Source organism: Trachypithecus francoisi, unplaced genomic scaffold (genome assembly GCF_009764315.1).
Source record: "Trachypithecus francoisi isolate TF-2019V2 unplaced genomic scaffold, Tfra_2.0 Lachesis_group11, whole genome shotgun sequence".
Classification (NCBI taxonomy): domain Eukaryota; kingdom Metazoa; phylum Chordata; class Mammalia; order Primates; family Cercopithecidae; genus Trachypithecus; species Trachypithecus francoisi.
In genome coordinates, this window is record NW_022681456.1 from 70,270,785 (window position 1) to 70,295,489 (window position 24,705).

At 41.6% G+C, this 24,705-nt stretch overlaps 1 protein-coding gene, 1 non-coding gene and 1 pseudogene across 13 annotated transcripts in view; all 3 read right to left on the reverse strand.

Annotated features, from left to right (window-relative positions):
• Positions 1–2,481: 2,481 nt before the first annotated feature.
• On the reverse strand, positions 2,482–7,049 carry LOC117090851 (annotated as a pseudogene).
• Positions 5,137–5,300, reverse strand: LOC117091272. Its single transcript, XR_004440375.1, has one exon. It is a non-coding gene; the product is annotated as a U1 spliceosomal RNA (small nuclear RNA).
• Positions 7,050–23,186: 16,137 nt separating the features above from the next.
• RXYLT1 (ribitol xylosyltransferase 1) overlaps positions 23,187–24,705 on the reverse strand; it is a 31,933-nt gene continuing 30,414 nt past the window's right edge. For 11 of the 12 annotated variants that reach the window (XM_033221405.1, XM_033221402.1, XM_033221411.1 and 8 more), the window contains one exon: positions 23,192–23,626. In XM_033221405.1, the coding sequence (XP_033077296.1) occupies positions 23,209–23,626 (418 nt within the window). In that variant the 3' untranslated portion in view covers positions 23,192–23,208. Of the gene's footprint in view, positions 23,627–24,705 lie in introns of all 12 variants that reach the window. The other variant, XM_033221403.1, reaches the window with a different exon arrangement.

A 24,705-nucleotide genomic window follows, 5' to 3' on the forward strand; every position in this document is an offset into this window, starting at 1 on the left:
TACTCTCTCCTCTGGCTCTTAAGTTGAGAAATATCAGAAGCAAAAAGTCAGAAAAACCATGATGCTATCTGTGATTTCACTGCTCCCTCTTTTGGACATAGACTGCACCTGCACCATGAGAGTCATCCACTTTCCACGGCATAATAAAATAAGTGACTTTCGTTTCTGTATTTCTACTTTGTAACCAAAACTATCAAAAGTTATTTAGTACATAAAGACTTCAAATTAATATCTTTTTATATATTTACCTATTTAGATATATCTATCCGCCATAGCTATATAAATACAGACAGGTAGATGGATGATAGAGAGATGGAGATATGGCTAGAGATATAGATAGATACAGGTGATAGGCTTGTTTTCCTTCTGTTTGTTTTTTCTAAGTCTTTGTGACATGGAATTTCCCTCCACAAAGCATTTAAAAATATTGTTAACAATTGACAATTTACCCTTGACTTGATGTCTTTTTATCAAATTCTATTTCATACCTTTTTTTAAAAATTTTATTTATTTATTTATTTATTTTGAGACGGAGTCTCGCTCTGTCGCCCAGACTGGAGTGCAGTGGCCGGATCTCAGCTCACTGCAAGCTCCGCCTCCCGGGTTCACGCCATTCTCCTGCCTCAGCCTCCTGAGTAGCTGGGACTACAGGCGCCCGCCACCTCGCCCAGCTAGTTTATTGTATTTTTTAGTAGAGACGGGGTTTCACCGTATTAGCCAGGATGGTCTCGATCTCCTGACCTCGTGATCCGCCCGTCTCGGCCTCCCAAAGCGCTGGGATTACAGGCTTGAGCCACCGTGCCCGGCCAATACCTTTTAATCATAATATTTATCTAGTTTTCTGATGTGATGTCTTTCCCCTAAAAGAGAAATTGGCTCAGCACAAATCACAAACTTTGTATGACTGTTCTTTTATTTTATTATTTATTATTATTATTATTTTTTGGACAGAGTTTTGCTCTGTAGCCCAGGCTGGAGTGCAGTGGCATGATCTCGACTCACTGTAACCTCTACCTCCTGGGTCCAAGCAATTCTCCTGCCTCAGCCTACTGAGTAGCTGGTATTACAGGCACATGCCACCACTCTCAGCTAACTTTTTGTATTTTTAGTAGAAACAGGGTTTCACTATGCTGGTCAGGCTGGTCTTGAACTCCTGACCTCAAATGGTACATCCGTCTCGGCCTCCCAAAGTGCTGGGATTACAGGCGTGAGCCACCACGCCCAGCCATATTATTATTATTTTTGAGACAGGCTCTTGTTTCAGAGGGCTGGAGCTGCAATCACGGCTCACTGCAGCCTTAACCTCTTGTGCTCAAGTGATCCTCCCACCTCAGCCTCCTGAGTAGCTGGGACTGCAGGTGTGTGCCACTATGCCCAGCTAATTTTTATAATTTTGCAGAGATGGAGTTTCTCCTTGTTACCCAGGCTGGTCTCAGAACTCCTGGGCTCAAGTGATCTGCCCGCTTTGACCTCCCAAGGTGTTGTGATTACAGGTGTGAGCCACCACGCTCAGCACCAACTTTATTATATCAGCCTATATTTTATTCCTTTCCGTTCTATTCTTCCCTCCCTCCCTTCCTACCTTTCCTGCTTTCTCCCCTATTTTTTGTGATCTTTTGTAACTGCTGAAATGATCACATGTATTCCTTGCTACAGTGCAAGGTATATTGGGATAACAAAATATATGGGGAAGATAATAGCCATATATAAGTCAGAGGGTCCCTCTATTACTTTTGTTATTCATTAAGTTGAGCCAAGGTTTTGTTGGCTTTACAATTAATTGGGAGATACAAGCATATGATGCAAAATTAATGTGGTATCAAAATGTACACAGTGAGGGAAAAGTCTGTTTTACACATCAGCTTCCCGCCTAAGGGACAATCTCCGTTGCCTGCTCCTTAACACATGTATTTTAAAAGCGAAATTCTCTGCACATGGTTAACAAAATGAAGTGGAATTTCAGAGTGATATTATGTTCCTCATTTAATAGCGAGAAAAAAGAATATGCCCTCAAATACCCTTCTGCCTCCGTTCCCCTCTCTCCCTTCCTTCCTTCTTTTTTGAGATGGAGTCTTGCTCTGTCGCCCAGGCTGGAGCACAATGACGCGATCTCAGCTCACTGCAACCTCTGCCTCCTGGGTTCAAGCAATTCTCCTGCCTCAGTCTCCCGAGTAGCTGGGATTACAGGCACGTGCCACTATGCCCGGCTACTTTTTGTATTTTATTTTATTTTTCACTGTTTAAGGAATTTTTATTAAAGCAATAATTTTATAATCTGAATTATGTTTCCTTGCTCAGTTATCAATTCTGTTACTTAAAACAGAACTGACATTTTGAGCTATTCCACAGTAAAGAATTACAAAATTAAAGAAAGGAATGCTTTAAATTGTTGTACTTTACTGAAAATTCTTTTTCCCAGAGTCTATAAAACATTAACATGTTTTCATATTTTACTATTTGCGTGTGTGTGTGTGTTTTAATTTTTTAAATCAGTAAGTAGTCTAGGACTAGCGTTATGTTTGCTAGACCTGGCATTTGCTTGGTACATAAGGTTCAAAGTTTCTTTTCAAATTTATTTTATAATTTGCAATGTTTTTTCCATAATATTTACATTTTTTGATATTTAGATATTTTTCTTCTGTGAAGTAAAAGTTTCTTTTCGTGGTCCCTGATCAATTTTAAACAGTTGGAACATGGGTGGCACTGTTAACTGCGTTCTGGGCAGCCTCTTTAGCTTGGTGGGCTTGTAGTACAGCTACAGCTTCATCAGCCTTAGAACGGAGTGACTCAGGAGACTCCAGCATATGAAGAAGTTCTGAATTACCAATCTCCAACAACATGCCAGTGATTTTACCAGCGAGAGTAGGGTGCATGGCTTGAATAAGAGGAAACAGCCGTTCACCCAACATTTGCTTTTGCTCTTGAGGATGGGCAGACACCAACATGGAAGCAGTCAAAAGGTTCCCGACCTTGTACATGAACAGCAGGCTGTTGCATTGTAACTTGTGGCTGTGCGTTACAATGTTTCTGAGGATTTTGAACTCCCGTAGCATAGTTATAATGTGGAGTTGCACAGCAGCAGCTGCAGGACATGGACAAATTGTCTGTGTTGATGTGTTAGCAACACGCTGTATTGACATGACTTGTGGAACCTGTGAAGAAGCTGGTCTTATAGTACCAAATGGTGGTCTAGGAGCAGCTGGGCGGATAGCACTGGGCATATTTTGGAATGGATGAGGTCTGGCCTCCTAGGCAATCCAGCGAGGACTTGGTCTTAGTTAAGCAATTTGGCTAGAAGGATGGTATGCAGCACCGTTCTGAGTCTGTGGGAGAGCTGCCATGAAGTAACCTGAAGGAGGTGCTGGCTGGTAGGGGTTGATTACAGGGTTGGGCATAGCTCATACACTTGCCATTTTCTGCATATACTGGTTAGTGAGGTGAGCCTGGCACTCTTTGCGCTGAGCTAAAGCTACATACAATGGCTTTGTGGCCACAATTCTACCATTCATTTCTGTAACTGCTTTAGTGGCTTCTGGTGAAGAGAAACATACAAAACCAAACCTTTTGCTGCAACCACCCTCCATTATAACCTTTGCACCAGTGATTGTACCAAATGGAGAAAACTCTTTCTGGAGACGTTCATCATCAATGCCATCATCAAGATTTTTCACATAAAGATTAACACCGTGGTATCTGGTGATCCCATCTTGCTTCATCTGTTCAAACTTGCGCTTAAGTTCTGTCTGCCGTTTCACTTTTTTCTGAGCTCTACCAACATAAATTTGTTTTCCATTGAGCTCCTTTCCATTCATTTCATCCACAGCTTTCTGTGCATCTTCAAGCCTTTCAAAGCTTACAAATCCAAATCCTTTGGATTTTCCACTTTCATCAGTCATTACTTTCACATTTAAGGTAGGCCCAAACTTGCCAAAGAGATCCTTAAGGGGTTCATCATCCATGTCTTCCTCCAAATTCTTTTTTTATTTTTTTTTTTTTTTTTTAATTTTTTTATTATACTTTAAGTTCTAGGGTACATGTGCATGACGTTTATATCATGTATACTCCCCAATGCAATCCCTCCCTCCTCCCCCCTCCCCATGATAGGCCCAGTGTGTGATGTTCCCCTTCCCGAGTCCAAGTGATCTCATGTTCAGTTGCCACCTATGAGTGAGAACATGCGGTGTTTGGTTTTCTCTTCTTGTGATAGTTTGCTAAGAATGATGGTTTCCAGCTGCATCCATGTCCCTACAAAGGACGCAAACTCATCCTTTTTGATGGCTGCATAGTATTCCATGGTGTATATGTGCCACATTTTCTTAATCCAGTCTGTCACAGATGGACATTTGGGTTGATTCCAAGTCTTTGCTATTGTGAATAGTGCCGCAATAACATACGTGTGCATGTGTCTTTGTAGTAGAGTAATTATAATCCTTGGGTATATACCCAGTAGTGGGATGGCTGGGTCATATGGTACATCTAGTTCTAGATCCTTGAGGAATCGCCATACTGTTTTCCATAATGGTTGAACTAGTTTACAATCCCACCAACAGTGTAAAAGTGTTCCTATTTCTCCACATCCTGTCCAACACCTGTTGTTTCCTGACTTCTTAATGATTGCCATTCTAACTGGTGTGAGATGGCATCTCATTGTGGTTTTGATTTGCATTTCTCTGATGGCCAGTGATGATGAGCATTTTTTCATGTGTCTGTTGGCTGTATGGATGTCTTTTTTGAGAAATGTGTGTTCATATCCTTTGCCCACTTTTTGATGGGGTTTTTTTTTTTTTTCTTGTATATTTGTTTGAGTTCTTGGTAGATTCTGGATATTAGCCCTTTGTCAGATGAGTAGGTTGCAAAAATTTTTTCCCATTCTGTAGGTTGCCTGTTCACTCTGTTGGTAGTTTCTTTAGCTGTGCAAAAGCTCTTTAGTTTAATTAGATCCCATGTGTCAATTTTTGCTTTTGCTGCCGTTGCTTTTGTGTGTTTTAGACATGAAGTCCTGCCCATGCCTAGGTCCTGAATGGTACTACCTAGATTTTCTTCTAGGGTTTTCTCAAATTCTTAACGTAAACATTGGTGAACTCTTTTGCCCTAGCTCCAAGTTCAGCTTCTTTTTTTTTTTTTTTTTTTTTTTTTGAGGGGAAAGCGCGAACGCAGTCCCCCACTACCACAAATTATGCAGTCGAGTTTCCCACATTTGGGGAAATCGCAGGGGTCAGCACATCCGGAGTGCAATGGATAAGCCTCGCCCTGGGAAAACCACCTTCGTGATCATGGTATCTCTCCTGCCAGGTAAGTATAAATTTTTTTTTTTTGAGACGGAGTCTCACTCTGTCGCCGGGGCCGGGGCTGGAGTGCAGTGGCCGGATCTCAGCTCACTGCAAGCTCCGCCTCCCGGGTTCACGCCATTCTCCTGCCTCAGCCTCCCGAGTAGCTGGGACTACAGGCGCCCGCCACCTCGCCTGGCTTTTTTTTTTTTTTTTTTTTTTTTTTTTGTATTTTTTTAGTAGTAGAGACGGGGTTTCACAGTGTTAGCCAGGATGGTCTCGATCTCCTGACCTCGTGATCCGCCCGTCTCGGCCTCCCAAAGTGCTGGGATTACAGGCTTGAGCCACCGCGCCCGGCCAAGTTCAGCTTCTTGTTCTTTACGAGACGTACATCGTGCAACAACTACTTTGCAATCATTTAGGAGCATTCCATTCATTTTTTTCCATAGCTCTTTCAGCTGCTTCCTGTGTCTCAAAGTGTACAAATCCATAGTCCTTGGAATCATTTTCATCACAGATCACCTTACATGAAAGGATGTTACCAAAAGGAGAAAATGTATCATACAGTGCTTATTATCAATGGATTTGCCGGATTTTTAATATATGTAGCCCACTCCACTTCTGCGAAGTGATGAATCACGCTGAGACCACACGATGCCTACTGCCTTGCCCTTTACAACATCAAAATTCATAGTGTTCACAGCATGCTCCGCGTCCGCCGGCTGCTGGAAGTTCACATAGGCGCAGCCCAAAGAGCAGCAGGTGTTCATGTCCCTGCAGACCCGGATGGAGAGGATGGGCGAGGCCGGGCTGAACTCGTAGAGCATCACGTGGGTCACGTCTGGATGGAGGTCCCCCACGTAGAGCGAGGACGTGGGGTAGCTGGGGGCACTGGGGTTCATCTCACCACGGCTGCCCGCAGGGCCACGGGCGGCGACCTTTCCGTAAAAGGAGGAGCGCGAATGCCGGGGGTGGGAGCCGGAGACGGGAGGAGGTGAGCGGGGGCAAGCGCAGAGGGCCAAAAATCACCCGGAATCGAAAACTACTCAACCGCCCCAGAGCGGTGTTGATCCGCTGCCGCTGGCTGCGGGCGAGGGTGGCGGTGTCAGCCTGGGCAGCGGGAAGGCCTCGGTCTCTTGGTTCCTTCTTGGAGCTGCTGCGGGCGGGCGGGTCGGCCTCGGCTGCTTCTAGGGGTATTTTATAAAAGAGGAAGAAAAAAAATAAAAGTCTACGGCGGGGGAGAGGCAGAATTTTTGTACATTTTGGGGAAGTCTAAAAAATTTTTTTAGTTTTTTTTTTTTTTTTTTTTTAAATAATAAGTGTATGTTCCGAGCCTGGAGCACATACTCCGCACTTTCAGTACTAACCGCCAGGGAGAAGGGGCTGATTGTGTATTTTTAGTACAGACGGGGTTTCGCCATATTAGCCAGGCTGGTATGGAACTCCTCACCTCAGGTGATCTGGCTGCTTAGGCCTCCCAAAGTGCTGAGATTACAGGCGTGAGCCACCACGCCCGGTCAGTTTTTCTTTTTTTCTGATGTAGGCACTTGGAGCTATAAAATTCCCTCAGTACATACAGCTCATAGATTTTGGTATGTTGTGTTTCCATTATGATTTGATTCAATAAATATTTCAATTTCCTTTTTAATTACTTCATTGATCCACTGGTCGTTCAAGAGTATATTGTTTCATTTCCATGTGTTTATATAGTTTCCAAAATTCCTCGTTATTAATTTCTAGGTTTGTTTCATTGTGATCAGAGAAAATGTTTGATATTATTTCAGGTGTTTTTGTTTTTTGTTTTTTAGACCGAGTCTTGCTCTGTCACCCAGGCTGGAGTGCAGTGGTGTGATCTCGACTCATTGCAGTCTCTGAATCCTGGGTTCAAGTGATTCCCTTGCTTCAGCCTCCCGAGTAGTGGAAACTACAGGTTTGTGCCACCATGCCTGGCTAATTTTTGAATTTTTAGTAGAGATGGGGTTTCATTATGTTGGCCAGGCTGGTCTCAAACTCCTGACCTTGTGATCTGCCTGCCTCGGCCTCCCAAAGTGTTGGGATTATAGGTGTGAGCCACCACACCCGGCCCAGTATTTTTTTTTTTTTTTTAATGTTTTAAGACTTGTTTTGTGACCTAAGAGATGGTCTATTCTTGAGAATAATCTATGTGCTGAGGAAAATAATGTGTATTCTGCAGCCATTGGATGAAATGTTCTGTAAATATCTATTGGATCCATTTGTTTTATAATGCAAATTAGGTCCAATTTGTTAATTTTCTATCTGGAAGATCTGTCCAGTGCTGAAAGTGGGGTGTTGAAGTCTTCAGGTATTATCATATTGGGACCTATCTCTCTCTTCAGCTCTAATAATATTTACTTTATATATCTGAGTGCTCCAGTGTTGGGTACATATACATTTAAAATTGTTGTATCCTCTTGCTGAACTGACTCCTTTATCCTTATATAGTGACCTTCCTTGTCTCTTCTTATAGATTTGTCTTGAAATCGATTTTGTCTGTTACAAGTATAGCTACTACTGCTCTTTTTTGTTTTTTATTGGTAGGGAATATCTTTCTGTCCCTTTATTTTCAGTCTGTATGTGTCTTTGTAGGTGAAGTGTCTTTCTTGTAAGCAACAGATCATGTGTCTTATTTTTTTTTTATCCATTTAGCCACTCTGTGTCTTTTGATTGGAGAGGTTAGTCCATTGGGGAGTTTGTATTCAATGTTATTATTGATAAGTAAGAACTTAACTTTTGCAGTTTTGTTACTTGTTTTCTGGCTGTTTTGTGGTCTTCTTTGTTTCTTTTCTTCCTGTTTTCCCTTAGTAAATGTTATTTTCTCTGGTGATATGATTTGGTTCCTTGCTTTTTGCTTTTTGTGCATTCATGGTATGTTTTTTGGTTTGAGATTACCATGAGGCTTGCAAATACTATCTTATAACCCATTATTTTAAGCTGATAAAAACTTATCACTGTTTGTATAAACAAACAAGCAAAAAGAAAGCTAATAAAAAGTTTACACCCTAACTTCATCCCCCCTTTTTAATTTTTTGTTGTTTCTATTTATATCTGATTGTACTGTTCAAGTCTTAAAAAGTTGTCATAGTTATTATTTTTGATTGATTCATCATTTAATCTTTCTGCTTATGATAAGAATAGTTTACCCACCACAGTTACAGTGTTACCGTAGTCTGTGTTTCTCTGTGTTCTTACTATTACAAGTGAGTTTTGTACCTTTTCTTTCAAATTGAAAAACTCTCTTTAGCATTTCTTGTAGGACAGGTCTGGTATTGATGAAATCCCTCAGTTTTTGTTTGTCTGGGCAAGTCTTTATTTATCCTCCATATTTGAAGGATGTTTGCACTGGATATACTATTCTAGGGTAAAAGTTTTTTTTTTTTTTTTAATTCAGCATTTTAAATATGTCATGCCACTCTCCCTTGGCCTGTAAGATTTTCACTGAAAAGTCTGCTGCCAGATGTATTGGAGTTCCATTGTATGTTTGTTTCTTTTCTCTTGCTGCTTTTAGGATCCTTTCTTTATCCTTGACCTGTGGGAGTTTGATTATTAAATGCCTTAAGGCAGTCATCTTTGGGTTAAATCAGCTTGGTGTTCTTTCATCTTTTTGTACTTGGATATTTATATCTTTCTTAATGTTTGGGAAGTTCTCTGTTATTATCCCTTTGAATAAACTTCCTACCCCTGTCTCTCTACCTCCTTCTTTTTTTTTTTATTTTTTTTATTTTTTATTTTTTTATTTTTTATTTTTTATTATACTTAAGTTCTAGGGTACATGTGCATAACGTTTATATCATGTATAACTCCCCAATGCAATCCCTCCTCCTCCCCCTCCCCATGATAGGCCCCAGTGTGTGATGTTCCCTTCCCGAGTCCAAGTGATCTCATTGTTCAGTTCCCACCTATGAGTGAGAACATGCGGTGTTTGGTTTTCTCTTCTTGTGATAGTTTGCTAAGAATGATGGTTTCCAGCTGCATCCATGTCCCTACAAGGACGCAAACTCATCTTTTTGATGGTGCATAGTATTCCATGGGTATATGTGCCACATTTTCTTAATCCAGTCTGTCACAGATGGACATTTGGGTGATTTCAAGTCTTTGCTATTGTGAATAGTGCCGCATAAACATACGTGTGCATGTGCTTTGTAGTAGAGTAATTTACAATCCTTGGGTATATACCAGTAGTGGATGGCTGGGTCATATGGTACATCTAGTTCTAGATCCTTGAGGAATTGATACTGTGTTCCATAATGGTTGAACTAGTTACAATCCACCAACAGTGTAAAAGTGTTCCTTTCCACATCCTCTCCAAAACTGTTGTTTCCTGACTCTAATGATTGCCATTCAACTGTCTACCTCCTCTTAAGGCCAATAACTCTTAAATTTTCCCTTTTGAGGCTATTTTCTAGATCCTTTAGGGATGCTTCATTGTTTTTTGTTTTTTTTTTTTCTTTTGTCTCTTCTGATTGTGTATTTTCAGATAGTCTGTCTTCATGCTAATTCTTTCTTCTGCTTGATTCATTCTGCTATTAAAGGCCTCTAATGTATTCTTCAGTATGCCAATTGCATTTTTCAGCTCCAGAATTTCTGCTTGATTCTTCTTATTTCAATCTCTTTGTTAAATTTTTCTTATAGAATTGAATTCTGAATTCCTTCTCTGTGTTATCTTGAATTTCTTTGAGTTTCTTCAACATAGTGATTTCGAATTTTTCATCTGAACATTCACATATCTCTGTTTTTCCAGAATTGGTTCCCCAGTGCCTTATTTAGTTTATTTGGTGAAGTCACATTTTCCTAGAGTGTCTTGATACTTAAGGATGTTTGCTTGTGTGTGGGCATTGAAGAGTTAAGTGTTTATTGTCTCACCTGAAGCCAGCAAGTCCCAGAGGTTCACTGTCTGGGCCAGACTACTGCAAATGTTCCCTTAAGGCTCAAGGGCTCTTAAGTCAGCTATTTTTTTTTTTTTTTTTTTGATGGTTCCTGGCCTGGGACTTGTCCTTCATGGCGATGTTCTCCCCTTGGCCCAAGGCAGGTACAGAAATGCCCACCAAGAGTCAAGTCCTAGAATTGGGGACCTCATGAGCCAACTTGGTGCTCTACCCAGCTGTGGCTGTGCTGTTATCTAAGGCGCAAGACAATGTCCCCTTCACGTTTTCCTTTGCTTTTCGCAAGCAGAAGGAGTTTTCCCTGTAGCTACCACAGCTGGTCTACCATATGCTGAGTCTCACCTGAAGCCAGCAAGTCCCAGAGGTTCACCAAGGCCCTTGATGTAGTACCTGGGTATAACTGGTGGTTATTCAAAGCCAAGGGCTCTTCAGTTAGCAGGTGATGAATGCTACCAGGACTGGATCCTTCCCTTCAAAACAGTGGGCTCCCTTGTGGCCCGGGGCATGTCTAGAAATGTTGTCCAGGAGCTACGGCCTGGAACAGGGGCCTCATGACTCTGATGCTTTGTCCTGCTGTGGCTGACCTGGCATCCAGGATTCAAGACAAAGTCCTCGTGGTTCTTCCCTCTCCTCAAGTGGAAGGAAGGGGTCCTTTTGGAGCTGCAAGCTGTGTATCCTGGAGTTAGGGGAGGGGCGATGCCAGCACTCCCTTTGCTATGCCAGCTAATGTCTCAGTAGGTCACGTGCCCCCGAAGTCCACTGTCTCTGGGCCTAGTTCAGCACTAGGACTCACCCAAGAATTGCAATCCTGTGGCCAAGACTTCCTTTCAAGTTTATTTAGAGACCTAGAGCACTTTAGCCCTCAGTGGCAAGGTTTGTGGGAACTCAAGTTCAGACTCCTGGAGTTGGCAATTCCCCTCTGGCTAGGGCTGGTTGAAAGGCTCCCTCTGTGGGTGGATGCCAGCTGAGTTTGGTCCGGTTTTCCTTGCTGCTCCAACAGGACAGCACGGAGTTTAGTGCCTCATAATTGCTGTGTTTTCCCTCCCCCAGCACTCATAGATGCTCTTTGCACCATGCCACCAATGCCACGGGATGAGGAGGGGTGGCACTGATGATTCAGAACTGTCTTCTGTATCTCTTCATTGCCTCTTTCAGCAATACAAAGTTAAACCCAGGTATGATGAGGGCTTGTCTGATTTTTGGTTCCTATGAAGGTGTTCTTTTCTGTGTAGACCGTTGTTAAATTGGTGTCTTTGCAGTGTGGGGTGGGAAGGAGATCGGTGGAGACTTCTATTCCACCATCTTACTGTGCCTTCCCATATCCCATGACTGATAATGTATTGATCACTTGGTTAAGTTGGTGCTTTCTCAACTGTAAACTTGTATGCTTTTTCCTTTGTAACTAGTTAAGTATATTGCGAGGCAATACTTTGAGACTATGTAAATCTCCTGCTTCTTATCAGACCACTAATTTTAGAAAAATTGGTTAACCTATCAGAGAAGAGTGATTATCTTTCATTTCCTAGAAATTCATAAGCCAGACAATAAGGGAAAGCATCCCTGAAAGCCAAATGTGCTAGTCAGGATGGGCTGGGTTATGCTGTGACAAAAAACAAGCCTCAAATCACAGTGACTTAATACAGTAAAAGTTTATTTATCTCGTTTTTCATGTTCATTGTGAGTTGCTGGGGGGTTCTTTTCACTCAGGGATACAGGCTGACTGAGGTCCATTTGGACACAAGCTTCCCTAACTGGTGAGGTAGAAAAAGAGAATGAGAGACCGGGCATGGTGGCTCATACCTATAATCTCAGCACTTTGGGAGGCTGAGGCAGGTGGATCACTCGAGATCAGGAGTTCAAGACCAGCCTGACCAACATGGTGAAACCCAGTCCCTGCTAATAATACAAACATTAGCTGAGCATGGTGGCACATGCCTGTAACCCCAGCTACTTGGGAGGCTGAGGCAGGAGAATTGCTTGAATCAGGGAGGTGGAGGTTGCAGTGAGCCAAGATCTCACCATTGCACTCCTGCCTGGGCAATAAGAGCAAAACTCTGTCTGAAAAAAAAAAGAAGAAAAAGGGAATGAGGTTGATCGCACTTTGGCTTCTCCCAAGGATTGAAACACATTACCTACAGTATACTGTGTTGGCTAAAGTAAGCCACAACAATAGTCCTAGCTTCCAAGAGGTCCACTGAGTGTAATCCTAGTATGTGCTCAAGAGAGTGGAACTGATATGCTTGTGAATAGCCTCCAGGACTTTAACATCATGTCTCCTGTACTTCAGGTTTCACTAGTAGGGTGTGGTAACTCAGACTATTTCCAATATTTTCTCTCTTTCAGAAGATGGAGTATACACCTCCACCTCTTTGAGTTCAGGCTTGACCCTGTGACTGCTTTGGCCTTTGGAAACTGGGCTGAAGGGACAGGGTGTCAGTTCCAGGGAGAAACTTTAAGATCCAGGGCATGACTCATCACAAGGTACATCAATGATTGTCCTGTCCGGTTTTGACACTTCACCGTGAGAATAAAATGTTTCAGAGAGGGGCTACTCCTTCCTCACGGGTTTTGGAAAGACTAAGACATGTGGGACCAAGTTGAGCAGGGCCCAGCCGTGCCCTGCACAGTTGCAGCAGATAGGCAACCTCAGTGTAATGAGGACAAGAAATATATGTCTGTTTTTGTACGCCACTGAGATATTGAGGTTGCTTATTATCAGGCCAGGACTAGGGTACTGCGAGTAAAGCACTCTCCTTGGGGCAAGCTTCCGGGGGCACCAAACAGCGTAGTAATCAAGGTGAGTGATATTTTCATGCAATTACTACCACCAAAAGTAATGTAAAATAATCCATGATGAACAAAATATCCAAAGTCAGAATCAAGACCAGATGAGCAGTATAGCTTAGCAAAAGCTCACTGAAGAAGAGTTTTTATGCAACTAAAACAAACTCTAGCTGGAGTTTTAGCAAGAGAAGGGAAGGAACAGAAAGCTGTTAGGAAATAATAAATTGTCAACAGCAGTTAGAAATGTGTTTCTGAGTTAATTATTCATTATTACATTTTCTGTTTTGTTTTTAGTGAATTTTTAAAAGCTTTAAACATGTAAAGCATCTCAAACAACAGATTGCAAAAAGAGAGTAAATCAAAGAGAGAAAAACACAAACAAGGAATGTTTTAGAAATTTAGGCCCAAGACTGGCACAGTGGCTGACGCTTGTAATCCTAGCATTTTGTGAGGCTGAGGTGGGTGGATCACCTGAGGTCAGGAGTTCAAGACCAGCCTGGCCAACATGGCAAAACCTCCGTCTCTATTAAAAAAAAAAAAAAAAAAAGTAGCCAGGCGTGGTGGCACATGCCTGTAATCTCAGCCACTCAGGAGGCTGAAGCAGGAGAATTGCTTGAACCCAGGGGGCAGAGGTTGCAGTGAGCTGAGATTTCGCCACTACACTCCAGCTTGGGTGGAAGAGCGAAACTCCGTCTAAAAAAAGAAAAAAATTTAGGCCCAAACTGCACCTCCCTGGAAAGGGTTAGGAGCCAACCTGGAGCGAAGTAATGATGGTTTAGTGAGGCCCCTCCAGCCTGGCAGGGGAATTCCTCTTCTGCTATGTGGTTTTTAAAACCAAGGCTTTACTACCCAGGAAGTTAAGTTGCAACAATAGTGTTTTCCATTTTCATCTCAGAAAGGTAAATAAGATAATTTATTTAAAGCAATTCAAATCTATCTCAAGCAAGACAGACACATAGAAACCATAGTTGAATCAAAGATAAGTTTAAATACCAGGTTGATTTAGCCATCTGGATATTTTGAGCAATCAACAAACAGAAGCTTATTTGACTAACTTCTTTCAGTAAACAATCTGAGAATCTGTCATTTGTGTTGGGATTGATACAACCAGTTATCATAATGAAAGAGGCAAAATTTGTATTCTAGAAAGTAAATAAAAGACAAAGGCTTCAGCATCTGAGAAGATTTTCAAGTGCTTAATGTGTCAATGTGTGACTTTTTTTTTTGTTTTTAACCATTACAGACTCTGCAAAATTTAAAGGCCGACAATGAGTTTAAGTCCTAGAAACTGTGGTTTGCTGCCTAGAGCAGTAGCTGCAACACAGTAACTGTTCAATAGGTTTGCATAAAAGGAATGTTTTCGTGAAACTTTAGTGGAAGTTTGCCATACACCAGACTGTAAAAAATGTACTATATTCACTTGCATAATTTGCTCCTTTTTGGAAAAAGTTATTTTAACAGTAAAGCAGGACACATATGAATCTTTGCAATAAGATGTAGTTCAACAAAAACGCATCTTGACAGTTGAACAGCCTAGACCGTACTGTCCCGTTTTGGCTGCTTTGGCAACAACTTCACCTCTAGCACAAATGTAGGACTCCTAGGGAGTGAGATTGCAAGTCAAAAAAAAAAAGAATGCAGTTTCCTTTCAACTCTTAACTTTTAAAAAATCTGCATTTAAAAAAATCTGTATTTCTGCTACAGGAAATAACCCAACTACAATGTACAAAACTAGAAGACACATTTTTGCCTAATTAGCTTACTTAAATAAAATAACTGTAACTCTTAAAATAGTGTTTTAGGCCAGGTGCAGTGGGTCACCTGTAATCCCAGTACTTTGGGAGGCCACGGTGGGTGGATCTCTTGAGGTCAGAAGTTTGAGACCAGCCTGGCCAAAATGATGAAAATCCGTCTTCACTAAAAATAGAATAATTAGCCAGGTGTGGTGGTGGGCACCTGTAATCCCAGCTACTTGGGAAGTTGAGGCAGGAGAATCGCTTAAACACAGAAGGCAGAGGTTCCAATGAACTGAGATTGTGCCACTGCACTCCAGCCTGGGTGACAGAGCGAGACTCCATATTAAAATATACATATATAGTGTTTTAATTACTGCTTTCATGGTAACAAATATAATGAATGACTATCAATGTTTGGTGATGCTTGTGAATACTGATTTTTCATAGACATTTAAGTTGTTGTTTTATATTTATGAAGGTCTTATGTTAGAAACTATTGATACTGTATTAAACTTTATATTTCAGAAGTTCTACTTGCTAGTTATGGCTTTAAATCTCAAATTGTTTTGTAGATTAAATAATATATCTCATAGGTAAGATTTTTTATACAACACCTGATTATTTCTTTAATTTGTAATTAATCTCAGTAACATCAAGTTGTTTTTGTGGTAGAAATTTACTACCTGAAATGTTACTATATTATTTAAAAATTTGCTTTAAAAAATATAAATTTGAAAAACAGTACAAGATTTCATGATTTTATTAAGATTTATTAAGATTTCATGAATTTATTTATGTAATTTTTTTTTTTTCAGACAGGATCTTGTTATGTTGACTAGGGTGAAGTGCAGTGGCATGAACATGGCTCACTGCAGCCTCGACCTCCTAGGCTCAAGTGATCCTCCTGAGTAGTTGGGACTGCAGGCATATGCCACCACGCCCGGTTAACTTTAGCGTTTTTGTAGAGATAGGGTTTCATCATGTTGCCCAGGCTGGTCTTGAACTCCTTGGCTCAAGCAATCTGCCCGCCTTGGCCTCTAAAACTGCTGGGATTACAGGCGGGAGTCACCATGCCTGGCCGATTTCATCAATTTAAATGTATGAGTGTTAAAGAAAAGCAAGGGTGCTGTTTAAGTTCTTCAGCTTTATTGTTACAAATAATCAAAAGGGAGAGTCGTTTGATTCATTCTTTCCCTCCAGGACAAAACATAGTCTCTGTTGTGAAATAAGAATTCACTCATGATGTGGACACACCTTCTTGGCACCATGCTAATTAAAACATACTTTTAGAATATAATACCCCCAAAAATATGTTTAGATGTATTTTTTATGCTATGGATTCCATTACTTTGTTAGAGACTCACAGTGGCTTATACATGATAAAGCTGGAAAAAAAGTTCAAATCTCCTTTTCTGCTAGTTTTACATTACAGTGGAAGGAAGTAAACTAACAAAGAAATATATCTAGTAACTGAATGAAACAAATTTATTTAGCTACTAAAATAGTGGTATGAATGACACATTTTTATTTCAGAAAGAGAAAAAAGTTTATATAAAAGTATGCCCAAGAGAGCATGTTTACTGAACAGATACTGAGGGAAGGCTAGAGCACTTGTTGAGGGGTGGAAGAAGACAAGGCTGGAGAAAGAGGTTGGAGTCAGATTGTGAAGGATCTTGGAATAACAATTTATAAAATGTTAATTTTAGCTGGGTGCAGTGGCCCATGCCTGTAATCCTGGCACTTTGGGAGGCTAAGGCAGGTGGATCACTTGAGGTCAGCAGTTTGAGACCAGCCTGGCCAACATGGTAAAAACTCCATCTCTACTAAAAATACAAAATTAGCTGGGCATGCTGGTGCACGCCTGTAATCCCAGCTACTCAGGAGGCTGAGGCAAGATACTTGCTTGAACCTGGGAGGTAGAGGTTGCAGTGAGCCAAGATTGCACCACTGTACTTCAGCCTGGGCGACAAAGTGAGTCTCTGTCTGAAAAAGAAAAAAAAAGGTAATTTTATGTTATAGGCAACAAAATGCCACAGGTGCCTTTAATTAGGATTGTGACCTGATAGTATTTATATTTTAGGAGAATGTATGTGTGTGTCTCCTTCTCCTCTTTCTTCTCCTTCTCCTTCTTCTTCTTCCTCTTCCTCCTCTTCTTCCCCTTCTGCTTCTTCCTCTCTTCTCCTTCTCCTCCTCCTTCTTCTTCTCTTTTAAATACTGGATCTCACTCTGTCATCCAGGCTGGAGTGCAGTGGTGATCATAGCTCATTACTGCTTCAGCCTCCCAAGTAGCTGGAACTACAGCTGCATGCCACAAAGCTTCACTAATTTAAAAATTTTTTTGTAAAGATGGGTCTCACTGTGTGACCCAAGCTGGTCTTGATTTCCTGTCCTCAAGTGATCTTCCTGCACTGGCCTCGCAAAATGCCTGGATTACAAGGCACAAGCCACCGAGCCTGACCTATTATTATTCTTTCATGGCATTTTTCCTTCAATGAACTTGACATTTCAGATTTAAAGTTTGTTGAAACTGGAAATGATTAACTTGCACCCATGAAGCTAAGGCGGTGCTGGGACTTGGAAAGGCAGGGAAGACACGCTGTTGTGGTTGTCCCTCTGAGAGGAGACACAATCTGCAAATGAGGGAGAGGTGGGGATGGAGGGAGAGGCCTTATTCTAGGAAGACTTGAGGGTAAAAGGCACAGAATTTGGTGATTAATTGGAGGAATAGGGAGGAATAAATATGATGTTACAGATTGTAGCTTGGGAAACAGCTAGTGAAACCATTTACTGAGATTAAAAATGTTTGCGAGGAAATAGGTTTGTGTGTGTGTATTTTGGAAAAAGGCAATAATGAATAGTTTTAGTTATGTGGTTTAAGTGCCCAAAAGACATATAGGTGGGGCTAAAAGAGCCATTTGAGGGCCTGTGACACACTGAAGATGCCAAGTCTTATGCCAGACAACTTACAGCAAGCGGGACTCTAATTCTTTATGAAGATGCTAAAGAACTACAGTCATGCGTGGCTTAATGATAGGGATATGTTCTAAGAAATACATCCTTACATGATTTTGTCATGCAAACATCATAGAGTGTACTTACGCAAACCTGAATAGTACAGCCTACTACACACCTAGGCTACATGGTGTAGGCTATGGCTCCTAGGAGGCAAACCTATATGTACAGCATGTCACTGTACTGAATACCATAGGCAGTTGTAACACAAATGTAAGTATTTGTGTAGCTAAACATAGAAAAGGCACAGTAAAAATATGATATAAAATATTAAAATGGCACATGTGTGTAGAGCTCTTATGAATGGAGCTTGCAGGCCTGGAAGTTGCTCTGAGTGAGTGAGTGAGTGGTGAGTGAATGTGAAGGTCTAGGACATTACTGTAAACTACTGTAGACTTTATAAACACTGTGTATTTAGCCTACGCTAAATTTATAAAAAAAATACTGTTCTGGCTGGGTGTGGTGGCTCATGCCTGTAATTCCACCACTTTGGGAGGCCGAGGCAGGTGAATCACCTGAGGTTAGGAGTTCAAGACCAGCCTGGCCAACATGATGAAACCCCGTCTTTAAAAAACATAAAAAATTAGCTGGGTGTGGTGGTGGGTGCCTGCTATCCCAGCTACTTGGGAGGCTGAAGCAAGAGAATTGCTTGAACCTGGGAGGCGGAGGTTGTGGTGAGCCGAGATGATGGCACTGCACTCCAGCCTGGGCAATAAGAACAACTCCGTCTCAAAAAAAAAAAAAGAAGAAGATAAAAGAAAGTATTTTTCTTTCTTGATGAATAAATTAATGCTAGCTTACTGGCTTACTGTAAATTTTTACTTTATACACTTTTTAAACCTTTTGATTATTTTGTAATAACACTGTTGAAAACACATTGTACTGCTGCACAAAAATATTTTTCTTTTTTATATCCTTATTTTATAAACTTTAGTCTATTTAAAAATTTAAAAAATTTATTTTGTTACTTTTTATTGCCTTACTTTTTGTTAAGAATGAAGACACAAACACCCTCATTAGCCTAGGCCTAGACTGAGTAAGAATCATTAACATCACTGTCTTCCACCTCCACACCTCACCCCACTACAAGGCCTTCAAGGGCAATAACAGGCATGGAGCTGCCATCTCCTGTGATAGCAATGCTTTCTTCTTCTGGATACCTCCTGAAGGATCTGACTGGGGCTGTTTAACTTTTTTTTTTTTAATAAGTAAAAGCAGTACACTCAAAAATAATGATGATATAGTTTGGATCTGTGCCTCACCCAAACCTCATGTTGAATTGTAATCTCCAGTGTTGGAGGCAGGGCCTGCGGGGAGGAGAGTGGGTCATGGAGGTGTATTTCCCCTATGGTGCTGCTTTCCTGGTAATGAATGAGTGCTTGTGAGATCTGGTTGTTTAAAAGTGTGTAGCACCTACCCTCTTTTCCTTCTGCTCTGGCCGTGTGAAGACATGTCTGCTTCCCCTTCGCTTTCTGCCAGGATAAGTTTCCTGAAGTTGTCATGCTTCCTGTACAGCCTGTGGAACTGTGAGCCAATTAAATCTCTTTTCTTTATAAATTACTGAATCTCAGGCATTTATTTATAGCAATGCAAGAACTAATACAAATTGTAAAAAGTATAGTATAGTAAATACATAAACCAGTAACATAGTCATTTATTGTCATTATTAAGTATTATGTACCGGACATAATTGCTGTACTTTTACTTGACTGGCAGTGCAATAGATTTGTTTACACCAGCATCACCACAAACACGTGAGTGATGTATTGCACTACATATGTCATCACTAGGCTATGACATCACTAGGCGACAAATTTTCCAGCTCCATTATAATCTTAAGGGACCACTATCATGTATGTAGTCCACCATTGACTGAAATGTCATTATGTGGCACATACATGTGTACACATGTGGTGCTACCACAATGAATCAGTTTTTGGTGATCCCCTCTGTGATAAATTCATCCTCATGGATGGAGATGACTACAATTCTGTGCCTGCACAGATCAATGGTTCTACAGACCTAGAGGCAGTTAACTTGAATATCCTATTCTCATCTCCAGGAGCCTCAGTCTCCCAAACCAATGTACCTGTGCCTGGAAGTTCTCAGTCCTAATTAATTAATTAATTCTTAATAAACAGAGTCTTGCTCTGTCATCTAGGCTGGAGTGCAGTGGCACAGTCATAGCTCACTGCAGCCTCAAACTCTCAGGTTCCAGCAATCCTCCTGCCTCAGCCTCTTGAGCAGCCGGGACTACAGGCACATGCCACCACACCTGGCTAATTTAAAAAATTGTTTTCTTTTTGTAGAGACGGGGTCTCACTGTGTTGTGCAGGCCTTGAGCAATCCTTCTGCCTTGGCCTTCACAAGTGCTGGGATTATAGGCATGAGCTACTGCGCCCGGCGCCAGTTGATTTCAGAGAAGAGAAAAATTCTGCTCCGATATCTCTTTGCTGGTACTGAAAGATGCAACCAATTTATTCATCCTTTAAATTCCACTCAGGACAAGTCTGAAAGCTGTACCCCTGAACAGCTATTTCTCTGAGTTCCCACAGCCCTTCATAAATGTCTACACAAATTCTTAGAATGAACATTCTGTAATACATAACGATCTTCCCCATCAGGCTGTGAGTCCTTGAGGACAGGACTAGCTTTTTTCTTTTTTAAAAAATTCCTAACATTTAGCTAAATTCCTGGTACATAGTGCGTATTATAAAATATTCAAAAATTAGCCGGGCATGGTGGCACATGCCTGTAATCTCAGCTACTTGGGAGGCTGAGGCACAAGAATTGCTTGAACCCAGGAGGCAGAGGTTGCAGTGAGTCCAGAGTACTCCAGCCTGGGTGACAGAGCAAGACACTTGATCTTAGCCAAAAGGCCAGGAAGAGATGAGATATATATTCTAAATAGCCATTAGATTTGAACCCAGATCTTAATAAGTTTTAGCGTTTCAAACTTTACGGACTCTGATTTTGTAATAAAACCACCAAAACTACGCAGGCAGATTTCTCACTAGTTTTAGAACCAACGGATGGCCTAGAGTTGGCCTCTTAGTTACCCAGAATCTCCATATGGTAAGAAAAGATGTTAGAGAACATTGGAAAATTTCTTTTGATATAATTCACTTTCTCTTGCCCCATGGTCTTGACATACCAAAGACTTTGCTGGCAACCAATACATCAATGCAGAAAGCATTCTTGAAAAGATTATAGGCAACAGTAAGTCTCATATAAAGAGAAAGATGGTACAATCTTGTTGGTAAAATACAGTACAGGGACTCCTTCTAGTCAAAGAACTGTATTAAAGCCTTGGACCCGGCACACATCCCTGTTCAAGGGGAAGGCAGAACGGAAACTCTGGAAGATGGAACATATGGTCACTGTGTTGGCCTTTTGGTTTGGAAGTCAGCTCAAGTAACCAAGGCAAGGAGGGATAGAAAACATAAATCCGATGACTCGCATGGGGGTAATAAAAATGCAGTCTCAAAACTCACGGGGGCTGGGGTAGTAAACCCATGGGGGCAACTCTAGGCACAGGATTGTCCCTCTCCTTGACCTTGTTGCTAATATCTTTACTTCTCTCATAGCCCTGATGCTAGTTCATAACTCCTACTCCATTGCATCCTGTTTTGCTCTTACAGTTGATTCCCATGTCCTCAGTATTTCCTAGTTCAAAATGCCTTGAACTTGTTTGCCTCATTTCTTTTTTGTTTCAATATCTGGGATCACTAGGAAGTCTATCAACAGGATGCCCTGCATCAGTGCCCACAGCTGTGATGCAAGGTGGGGACAGAAGCGGAGAGTCATCTGTGTGCATTGCCATTAGCAGGGGCTGTAGGTGGGGCAACTTCCCTTAGAAATGGATAGGGTTGCAGCAGGCTCTCTGACTCTCCAACAAAGTTAAGGTCTTTTGCATCCAGGCCTCCAGGCCTTCTGATGATGGGACACACTGGACACACTTTTTTTTTTTAAAGACAGGGTCCTGCTCTGTCCCCGAGACTGGAGTGCCTCTTAGTGACATGGCCATAGCTCAGTGTAACCTCAGACCCCTGGGCTCTAACCCTAACCCTAAAATGGATTGAAAATCACTCTTTTGGCCGGGCGCGGTGTCTCAAGCCTGTAATCCCAGCACTTTGGGAGGCCGAGACGGGCGGATCACGAGGTCAGGAGATCGAGACCATCCTGGCGAACACGGTGACACCCCGTCTCTACTAAAAAAATACAAAAAACTAGCCGGGTGAGGTGGCAGGCACCTGTAGTCCCAGCTACTCGGGAGGCTGAGGCAGGAGAATGGTGTAAACCCGGGAGACCGAGCTTGCAGTGAGCCGAGATCCGGCCACTGCACTCCAGCCTGGGCGACAGAGCGAGACTCCGACTCAAAAAAAAAAAAAAAAAAAATCACTATTTTGCCTGTAATCCCAGCACTTTGGGAGGCCGAGGCGGGCGGATCACGAGGTCAGGAGATCGAGACCCTCCTGGCTAACACGGTGAAACCCCGTCTCTACTAAAAAATACAAAAAACTAGCCGGGCGCAGTGGCGGGCGCCTACTGTAGTCCCAGCTACTCGGAGGCTGAGGCGGGAGAATGGCGTAAACCCGGGAGGCGGAGCTTGCAGTGAGCCGAGATCGCGCCACTGCACTCCAGCCTGGGCGACACAGCGAGACTCCATCTCAAAAAAAAAAAAAAAAAAATCACTATTTTAGTTACGTGTGTGTACACACACATAAAGTACCTAGTGTATGTGCCTAGTGTGTAACACACACACATGAGGTACTTTATATTTCATTTCATATTTACAACCAAACCTGTGAAGATAAATTATCTTCATTTTATAACAAAAGGAAGTAAGACTCAGAGTGCTTAGGTGGCTTGCTCAAGGTCCTTGGTTAGAAGGTACAGAGGCAATGTTTTAACACAGATTTTGTCTGACTCCAAAACATGGCCTTTCAACTACATAATGCTGTGTCCTAGAGTGGGTTTATTTGTATTCTGATAGTTATTTATAAATTGACAGATAAAATAGTATGATTTATCATGTACAATATGTTTTGAAGTATATATATAGTTGATTGACTACAGCTAATTAACATATGCATTACCTCACAGTTCTGTGGTGAGAACACTTAACATCCAATCTTAGCATTTTTCAAAAATGCAATATATTGTCATTAACTATAGTCATGACGTTGTATAACAGATTTCGTGAACTTATTCCTCCTGTGTAACTGAAATTTTGTATCCTTTGACCGACATATCCCCATCTCTGCAACTGTTTCAATAACCCCAGCCCGTGAAGCCCCCATTTTATAGAATGGGTATGCATCAGTGAGAATAGTTGGTAAATGTTGACTTATTCAACTCTGTAGAAGTGAATCTCAGTAACAGTTTAACTACATTTTCAAGGCTACCTTAAGGAACATCTATAAATACACACACAAAAACACATTTATACACTCAGTAGTCAAAATGATTTTAAAAATCACATCTTAGCTCAAAAAGATAATTAAGTTAGCTTTTATTTTTCATTAAAAATGAACTTTCTAAAATATTACTAAATTTCATTTTAAGCTCTGCCTTGAAGTGCTGATACCACTGAAGTAACATTTTTCTTCTTTCAATTTTTTCTTGTAAAATTATAGTTTTCTCTTTTTCTAAAACAGCAGGGAGTTCCTTCCAGTTCTTGATAAAGATAAAGGGAGCTCCCATGGACTTGAGTAACTGCAGAGGAGCACTGTGGTGCACAGATGTATTCCCACAGCTGCCAGCTGTCATCACGTCTTCCACCACAGGAATGGAGCCATAGGAGCAAGCCTCATAGATTCGATAGCATTCTGTGTTTACTCCGACTGGGCACAATGTGAGATCACTCTGAAGCAAGGCATCTTGGTAATTCTTAAGACTTTCATTTGTTTCCTGAGGCTGCCAGCTAAAAAATCAGAAAAACAACTGTAGTTTTCACTTTACTAAGTATGTATTTTGTGAACAGAAATACCTTATCTTTTAATAAAATCAGTTTCAGGAAATGGTGAAACTTACAGAGATGATAGGCATAAGAGATATCCAAAATCCTGGCCCAAATAGATTTCTTAAAAATGTTGAAGAATTTGAACATTTTACAGTTGTACATTTATAAAATCCAGTAGTCACCGTAACACTTCTGAATGGATAATGATAATTCAGCCTATACTTTCGGAGTGCTAGGTCCTCTCTTCCCTACCTTACCCTCATGGAGCATATATTCTAGTTCTAGTGGTGGAGATGGATAGTGACCAAGTGAAGTCAGTAGATTATTTAGATGGGGTAGAATACTATGAGAAAAAAGCACAGGAGTAAGTAGAGCAGGAGTTTCTGAGGGATAGGGTTGCAATCTTAAATAGGTGATGAGGGACTGTCTCACTGCGGCAGCATCTGAGCACAGAGTTGGGAATGAAGGAGCAAGCCATGTAGATCTTGGGGGATAAAAGAGCAAGCAAGAGTGAAGGCCATGAGACAGCATGTGCCTGGCACGCTCAAGGAGCTGCAGGGAAGCCAGGGTGGCTGAGGTAGGGTAACTGAGGAAGCAGGCACAGAAGATAAAGTCTGAATGGTCACACCGGACTCTATCATGCAGGCTTTTGATCATGGGGTGACACGACCTGATGTAGGTTTCATCAGAATCAATCTGGCTACTGTGTTGAGAATGGACTGTACAGGGGCAAGGGTAGAAGCTGAAAGATCAGTAAAGAAAGATAGATGTGGCTGGGCGCGGTGGCTCATGCCTGTAATCCCAGCACTTTGTGAGGCTGAGGCGGGTGAATCACCTGAGGTCAAGTTCGAGACCAACCTGGCCAACAAGGTAAAACCCCATCTCTACTGAATACAATAATTAGCTGGGTGTGGTGGTGGGCACCTGTAATCCCAGCTACTTGGGAGGCTAGGGCAGGAGAATCGCTTGAACCTGGGAGGCGGAGGGTGCAGTGAGCCGAGAATGTGTCACTGCACTCCAGCCTGGGCAACAAGAGTGAA